This window comes from Cajanus cajan, chromosome 4 (genome assembly GCF_000230855.2).
Source record: "Cajanus cajan strain Asha chromosome 4, NIPB_CcT2T_4, whole genome shotgun sequence".
In the NCBI taxonomy this organism is placed as follows: domain Eukaryota; kingdom Viridiplantae; phylum Streptophyta; class Magnoliopsida; order Fabales; family Fabaceae; genus Cajanus; species Cajanus cajan.
The window spans coordinates 63,802,753-63,811,820 of record NC_138520.1 but is presented as its reverse complement, the minus strand read 5'-3'; the positions used below and the strand labels follow the sequence as shown (position 1 = coordinate 63,811,820).

At 30.6% G+C, this 9,068-nt stretch overlaps 1 protein-coding gene across 1 annotated transcript; it reads right to left on the bottom strand.

The window, feature by feature from the left end:
* Positions 1-1,470: 1,470 nt before the first annotated feature.
* Positions 1,471-7,751, bottom strand: LOC109815708 (laccase-4). Its single transcript, XM_020380499.3, has 6 exons — positions 7,571-7,751; positions 5,531-5,682; positions 4,741-4,985; positions 4,479-4,613; positions 2,391-3,323; positions 1,471-1,960 (listed from the first exon to the last, which is right to left on the bottom strand). Exons 1-6 carry the CDS (start codon positions 7,655-7,657, stop codon positions 1,830-1,832), a joined length of 1,683 nt encoding a protein of 560 aa, XP_020236088.1. The 5' UTR covers positions 7,658-7,751; the 3' UTR covers positions 1,471-1,829.
* Positions 7,752-9,068: the final 1,317 nt, after the last annotated feature.

Below are 9,068 nucleotides of genomic sequence, written 5' to 3'. Positions count from 1 at the left end.
CTCAGCGAGCTTGGCCAAATGGGGTCTCCTGGTGGCCACGCGCCCAGGCGCGAAGAACTGCGCTCAGCGCGAAGCTCAGCTGCGGCCAACCATTTTCGAAAAACTCTTCAAACAATCTGCAAAACAACCAGAAACTTCACATGCAATCGGTTCGAATCACTACAATTTCATCCAAGAGTCCAAAAATACCACCTTTTTCAACATGCAACAACAATTCAAGGATTTTCCCCAAAATTTCTCAACAACCCCGAAACCCCCAAAGAAGACAAGCTTTCTTTCAAATCCAGCCATGAATCAGACACCAACAAACATCTAATGAATTTATAGAACTCGTCCACAGTCAAGAACAGCGAAAAAGAAGCAAAATTACTAGCTTCCCTTTACCTCGGCCTAAGATTCCGAGCTTCGGGTGGAAAAGAATGAAGGAGAAGAGAAGCTTGGAAGTGGACGGAGAAGAAATCAGCTGGAGGAAATCAGTTCACACCCCCTAAGCACCTTCAGCTGCCAAGAATCGCCACCAGCAAAAGAGAGAAAAGGAGAAATGAGTATTTTGGAGAGAAAATGAGTTGTGCGGGGAAGGGTGAGTGAGGCTGAGAGAGAAGAAAAATGTAAGGGTGAAAATGGGAAATGAAAGAAAAATAAGGTCCTCACAAGGGGTCTCACAATAATAAAGTTAGATATATATACATATATATATATATATATAATAAAATTTAAAATTAATATATATATATATATATATATATATATTATTTCACATTATCAACTTTTATTCATTTTAGGAGAGTCGAATCCATAATTTATTGCACATATATTGTTTTTCTTATTTTTATACATGTGAGTTTAATTTTATTGAAATTTACTAAAAAGTTTAAGGTTTCATACATTATTTGTTCTTAATTTTTTCAGAAATATTAAATTAGGTCTTTAAATTAAATAAATTTGTAATTAAGTCATTCATATTTTTTAATTTCGGTAATTTAGTTTCTGGAATTAAAAATTTGTTTAAAATTTATGGAATTTCACAAATATGGTTCAATACTAACATGAAATAATAATCTAACTTAGTTGTCCAAGTATGCATGTATTAAAAATATTTTATAAAATTTTATGGATTGTAAATAAATTTGTAATTATAGAACTAAATTACAGAAGAAGAAAAAAAATTTAAAAGACCTAATTACATTTTTTTAATTTAAATAATCTAATTGAAAAATATGATGTATTAGACCTATATGATGACATTTGACTAATATTACACTGAGCACACATATTAAACCTATATGTATATAAGGCCTAAACCCATATATATTTCAAATAATTCACATGTGCGTGACTAAGCTATCATAATATTACACTAACAAAAATTAATATAGTTAGTGCATGACATTTGTATCTTCTCTGCAAGTCTGCAAGGATCTATTATTTTGAGTTGTGATACATATGAACATGTCTTCTTAATGCAAAGAATTATGAAATACTCGTCACCCAATGAACATGTATTGAATGAAGCAAGTACCATTTTTATTTCAATTAAATTACCTGCACTCATTGTTTTCAATACATATGATCAGTATAGCTATAACAAAAACTAAAGACAATAAATGAATGTGCAAAGAAAATCAAAATGATAGCTCCAATCTACAGAACGTGCGAGAAGAAATCCTGCTATTAACTCAAAAAAATAAAACAATTTGGACAACCCGCTTATTATTAAATAACGACCCTCGCTTTCTTTTGCCTGGCTTCTCTGTATCCTTCCGAAGCTTCATTTTGCAAAGGAAAGGCCTTTCCTTTTATTTGTGTTATTCAATTATTGGCTGAAAGTCTCAACATTTTGGAAGATCTTTTGGTGGGGGTATCAATGATTCATTAGGACCTTCACCATTGTCCACCAAGAATGCCATCTTTAGCCCCCATGTTGTATGCACCTCGAAATGACAGTGCAAGAACCACACACCTGTCAAATATGTGCAAGTAGAAAAAATTAACATGAAGAGATATTGAACTTTCAAGAATGACCATTATGACCCTATTATAATTAACCTATAGATAACCATTTTCATAACATAACTCTCAATTAATGCAATAACTGTTATGCACAAAGTCTAACTCAATCACTAGATAAGAGACTAATGGACTAATATTTTCGATACAAAAACAATAAAAAAAACACTTATAAATTTATATCCAAACAAACTCTTAATACATAAGTTAGTTTTACCTCATTAAAAAAGTTTATTTAGATTTTTCTTTTTAATTTTTTCTCTTAGAAGTATTTTAGAAAAGTTTATGACATCATACCCTCATGCTAATAAGTTTGAGATTCATAACTTTTTCCTGAATCCACCTTTAGATTTTGAGTATGAATGAGATTCAAGAATCTTTACCTGGGTTATCTGCTCTGAATCTAATAGCAACCCATCCTCCAGTTGGCACTCCAATTGTGTTCCTCTCAACAGGATCCACAAGGTTAAAGTTATTTGGACCCGTTTTGGGGTCATAGTTTCCTACACCAGAGCCAACAGCAAAGAAATTGAACCCATGAAGATGAACTGGGTGGCTCTCAGGAGCAATGACCCCAGTATCCTGCAAAACAACTTGAACTGTGGAGTTGAATTTCAGCCTGTAAACCTTGGTGCCATTTTTCGTCTGCGAACTCGCCGTTGCCGGAGTCGCCGTGTAGTTGTAAACATGAGCAGGGTTGCCGGGGAAATCAGTGGTGAACACCCCCTTGATGTTGAAGTAATGTGCCTGAAGCAATGCAGTGGTTGGCATCACAAATGTCACATTGTTGACAGCAGCCACTGCTCTACTCCCATTGCCAGCAGTGCAAGAAGGACATGGGTTGATCCCCAATCCAACAGTGAACAAAAGTGAATGATCAACTGTTAGTGGCACATTTGCTGGGTATTTCTTAGAATTAAGGCTTTTAAGAGACTTGGTGAAGTTGGTAGCAACTTGTGTAGCATTTCTTGGAGGAGGGGTGGTGAGAATTGTAGGGGTGCTTGCAAGAGTGCCTGTGTAGTGCAGTGTGGCTGTAGCAGTCAAGTTATCTATTGCTACCACAGAAGCATCCATGAAAGTAGAGGCTACTATGATGTATTTGCCAGAATTTTGGTCAGCAGTTAAAAGGGCATTGGTGGTTTGGCCAGGGGCTATTAGAAGAGTGTCGGTTTTGAAGGGCTTTACATATGAGGCATCAACTTCAATCACAGTGAGTGAATGACCAGCAATTTTGAAAAAAAGTTCTTCATTGAGTGCAGCATTGATAATTCTCAGTAGGTAGGTCTTGCCACTTTCCACAGGAAGTTTGTACACATCTAGTTGTATCCAACCAAGAAGGGAAATCAAGCATAAGTATAGTCAGCACTTATTGAAAAATTAAAAAAACATATATAATCTACAAAACACAAACTTATTTCTAGAATAGTGTTAGTGTGTCTGACACGTTTTAGACATGACACTTATCGAACATGTCTTGAATGTGTTCGACGTCTCTTTATCATGTCACAATTAAGAATTATTATTTTTTATTTAGATACATTTTTTATACAATTTAGACATTTTTTTAATACGATTTGAACTTAAAGAGTTAAAAAAGTGAAGTGACACATATTCTTAACTAAACACTTATCTAATATTTTTATTATAAATATTTTTTAAAAATTAACTTATTTATAAATATTACAAATTTCATAAAAAAATTTAGACATAAATATTGAAAAAAATCCAAGTCCACGTCAACTAGAGATAAGACAATTAAAAAATATATAAGTGGAGAGCAATCCTTACCTTACAAGTTATTTTTGTAAGGTTGAGTTAGATTAATCTATTATTCTAAGATGGTACCAGAGTCATCTAGATACACTCTAAATGAGCTACCTACCATTGATACATGCACCATGGGCATGAGGGGTGTATCGAGAAAAATTCAGGTCCCGCTAATCCTAGATCATTAAAAAGTGTCACCCATCATTTATTTACGTATCAAACCCAATAGTACTGGACGTGAGGGGGTGTATTGAGAAAAACCCAAGTCACACATTGACTAGAGATTAGGCAATTAAATAATATATAAGTGGAAGGTAACCCTCACCTTATAAGTTGATTTTGTAGGGTTGAATTAGACTTAAATCCACTATTCTAAGATAGTATCAGAACTATCCTAGATTCTTAAAATGAGCTGCCTATCCTAGATCATTCAAAAGGACTACCTACTATTTATCAACAATTCACTCTAAATAAGTCACCCACCATTGATACATGCATCATGGGCATGAGGAGGTGTATTAGAATTACTAATTGTTTTAATTTTTAAGAAATATAATTCTTCATCTATGATATAAAAATTGTATCCTACATTTTTTATAGTAGTCGAGTCCCGTGTCCATGTCGTATTCGGTTGTGTCGAAACTGCTTCATAGTATATAATACATGTAAGAAAGCAAAGAAATGAAAAGTGTGGCAGAACCTACCCTGTGTAGAACAATTAGCCACAGACACAATCCCTGGAAGGCCATTGATGGTATGAGCATCTGAGACATTTGGTGCCAGTCCTGACTTGAGAGCTTCATTGATAACATCTTCAGTATCAGATTTCCACCATTCTCCTGCAATTTATCACCATAATGAAATTTAACTTGAAACCTTGTTATGTTGAGGACTAATAATCAACAATAGTGAATAGGAAAATATGAATGAGTGAAGGGTATATATTAATTAATCATTTGAATTCACCTAATATTACAACCAATTCTTTATCTGGTTTTGGGAAAGGGTATGGCACACCACGCTTTGGCAAGATAACTATGGCACCATGGAGAGTTGACCTTAGCCAATTCACATGAGCATGCCAAAGAAGTGTTCCTCTTTGTCCTGTAATGGTGAAGTTGTACAAATATGATTGTCCTGGCAAAATTGGGCACTGTGTGATGTATGCAGGCCCATCAGCCCAACCAGTTCTTAGTTGCCTTATTCCATGCCTGCCAAGATGCTTATAGTCTTCCAATTAGCATTCAATATTATTTTGCTTAGATAAAATCATTTTTTGTATTAACAATAAGGTTCATTCCTTTTGTGCTTTATTTTTAAGTAAATAGTATATGTGTGACACCTTACATTAACACTTGATCACATATTATTTGTTGATTTTTATAATAAATATTTTAAAATTATTATTAATGAAGAATTTTGGTTAATTAACAAAGTAAATTTTTTTTATAGAAACAATATAGAGAAAAGGTTAAATATTTTTGACCCCTCAGAAATCAAAAAATTTAAGAATGTTAAGTTTAGTCTTTATAAGAATTTAATACGTTTTTAGTCCCTAAAGTGACGTGATTTTGATTTTCTTTTTATTAAGAAATAATAATATATGTTTTTGAATAAATATAGAAACTAAAAACGTATTAAATATTTATATTTTTAAAATATTTTGAAAAAATACCATCAGGAAATATTAAACCTAATTTTTCTCCATGACACTTCGTGCATGCAAGTTGAAGCAAATAAAAAAACGAAGTCTCACCAGTGGATGGTGACGTTGTGGTTGACAAGGTTTCTGACTTTGACCAACACTGTATCATCTTCCCTAGCGTAAAGAGTGGGTCCTGGAAACTTTCCATTAACGGTGACAATAGCTTTGCTTGAACACAACCTTGTAGTATTCTTCAGCACCACCTGCATGTGGTTGGAATAGTTACTAATAATAGGTTATCCCTTGTCATTAAAATTTTAAAAATTAAATAATATATAATTACATTCTGCTTTGAATGTATTCAAAAATCATGCATGATTGAACATATAATTTAGGTGAAATCGTATCTTAATTCAAGAAAAATAATTATTATTACTGTATGATGCCTGCACATATCTAGGAATAGAAATTAGAATATATATTATTTTAATGTTTTATAATAAGATAATTAATATTGTGTGTGGTACCATATTTGTATCTGATTATATATGATACGATATGTCGATATCTTTTTGGCCATGGCTTCACAATGGATCGATAAAGATGTGCAGTTATCCGGAGCGTAGTGTATCTATGAGAGGGGGCCATGACCACTCCAAAATTTCTAGGGATTTTTTTTGTTTGTTTTATACATATTGATTATTAAAAAATATTTTTATTTTATATACTAACAAAACTTAGCAAAAATATTCAAATATTTTAAAGTTATCTACTTTCAATTATTAATAATATTAAGTCATGGTAAAAAAAATTACAAAACAAAGTTATTTATTTCTCAATTATTAATAATTTTAAGTTAGAGCATGAAAAAATTTAATTAAAAAATATTTAGACATTTAAAGAATATAAAGGAAGTAATATTTAGTCATTCTCTATGTTATTATTTTTTTTAATAGAAACTTTTATATCAACAATGCACTTTTAAGTTTTTTTATTTTAATGACACCAACCATTGTAATTGATTTAATAATAATTTTATACATTAACTATTTCATTATAAGTTTATATAGTATGCCTTGAATCTATGGATTTTTCTTGCATACAATATTTCATGTGAGGTCTTTTATACATATTTTTTTTTTTATGAATTTTGTTTTTTTTCTCAAAAATTTCTTCAAATTTTATTATAATTATGACAAAAATATGGTTATTGCTTTTAAATTTATTAAATACATTTTTTTATGTATTCTCGCACATTACGTTTTGTATAAAAAAAAATCTTGTAATTTTTAAAAAAAAATTTCTAATTTTTCATATTCAAAAATTGAAGGAAATATAAAAGTCATAAAAAAAAAGGGTTAATGAATGTTATTAATAAAATAGAAAAAATATTTTAACATCATAAAAATAATTATTAAATATTTTAAAAAATTCTATCAAATTATATTATCAAACTATTACATATCACTTATACATTTTATTTTAAGTTATTTTGGCCCCTCCAAATAATTTTCCCTAGCTCCACCACTGGCAGTTAAACTCATTGATTTTTGATACTTCATTCTCATAAAATAAAATTGGCGTAATATATATATTTCGAAATATACTAAAATATGAACACTTTGATTATTTTCAAGTTGTTGTTCAATTTTAACAAAATTTGACATATATGATCTAAGAGATATGAACTTTCAATTTAACGGTTGGATTTTCAAAATTCACATTTAATATAAAGTTATTAAGCGGTGTAATACTTAGTAAAAGTTACATCAGTGTCGTTTGAATCCTCCTTTCTCTCTCTCTCTCTCTCTCTCTCTCTCTCTCTCTCTCCCTCTCTCTCTCTCTCTCTCTCTCTCTCTCTCTCTCTCTCTCTCTCTCTCTCTCTCTCTCTCTCTCTCTCTCTCTCTCTCTCTCTCTCTCTCATCTCTCTCTCTCTCCTCTCTCCTCTCTCTATATATATATATATATATATATATATATATATATATATATATATATATATTGATTGGAATGGTTGAATGAAGCATAAATTAAGTGCATATGCATTTTGAATGTATATTGTACTATTGTTTAAGCTCGCACTCTAAAATGCATGAAACAATATTCATTACCCCACGAGGCCAGAAAAGAATTAAGGCATGGTTTACTTACATGGAATTTGTAGTGCCTCACTTTGCACTCGACTAAAGCTGGAACGATGAAAGCAATGAGAAACAGCATTCTAACCCAAGAATCCATTTCATTCAATCTTCACCACCTGATTCGCCTGTGTCAACTTACTTGTAATAATTATTACTTATGTGCTTAAGTGCATTCATGCATGACTAGCCAACACACACACACTAGTTATATATATAGGCTGAAACAGTAGCCACAAATTGCTTCCTCCTGGTTCTTCTTTGGTTATTAGGTGAATGATGGAAGCATATACTTGGAAATTAAGGCTTGACTAGGGCGAAAGAGAAAGGAAAAATAAAACCAAAAAAAAATGTTAAACTCATGATTTCTTGCATGTCACATAAAGTTTGTAATGGAAATCCATGTACGTTCTTCTGTAAGTTAAGTTATTAAACCACCTTAGACACATTTTTTTTTCTGATAAATACAAACTCCTTAAATATTTAGTTGATTAGTTGTATTCTGAGGTTCAACTATTTCTTTCTGTTGCCCCTATTAACTAATTACTAAGCAAAAAAGTTGTTAAACCATGCCAATTAAAAGTTAAAAACACAGTAAACTTGTTTCTGTGGCAAAACCATTCTTCATTTTGGGGCTGACAGGCTGAATCATCCTTTTGCCTGCTGCTGCACGCTACAGCCTATATGTATCATGTAGAATTTTACAAATTATTATGGTTTTTCACTCTTTTAGGTGCATTATAAATAACATTCAGTAATATTAGTTTTTTTTTTCTTCTTTTGGGTGCTCATTATATTACTAATAAACTTTTGTTTATTATGAAATTATGTGTAAGTGTTAGATGAATTTATTTGAATATAAAATATATAATTTAAATACGGAAAAATGTATATACATCAATAAAGTACTTTTATCAATTTGTAAGTTATTATAAATAATTTATGTATCAAATAATTGTAAGAATCTTTTGTCAAATTTACATATCAAATAATTCACTACTGTTAACTTAAAATGTATTAGGAAATGTTTGTGTTTCTACATACCTATATGGTTAATAATGTCTTTAAATGAACTTTTAAAGACTTGAAACTCAATCCTTTATTAATCGGATAAGTTTGCTCTTTATATATATATATATATATATAGTTAAATTAAATTAATTTCAAAAAATAATCACCCTCTTTTAACAACAAGTTTGTTCATTCAAAAAGCTCCAGGAAAAGTAATTATTTTCTTAAAAATTAACTAAATAACACTACTAGAAAAATGTCATTTTCTTGCGAATTTTCCTGCAATTCGTAGAAATTTTTTACAAATTTTCCTGCAAAAAAATATTTGCAGAATTTTTTTTTTGAATTTTCCTACAAAAAAGATATTCGCAAATTTTTTTTGCGAATTTATTTGTGAAAAATAATTTCTAGATATTTCTTACAAATTTTGCTACAATTTTAATAATCATAGAAAAAAATTTTCATGTTCAAAATTTGCAGAAAATATTGTAAGAATTTTA

Coding starts and splice junctions, on each gene's coding strand:
- LOC109815708 (XM_020380499.3), bottom strand. CDS start 7,657: ATGGATTCTTGGGTTAGAATGCTGTTTCTCATTGCTTTCATCGTTCCA. Junction 5,683..7,570: donor TGAGGCACTACAAATTCCAT/GTAAGTAAACCA, acceptor AACCACATGCAG/GTGGTGCTGAAGAATACTAC. Junction 3,324..4,478: donor GGCTAATTGTTCTACACAGG/GTAGGTTCTGCC, acceptor GGATACAACTAG/ATGTGTACAAACTTCCTGTG.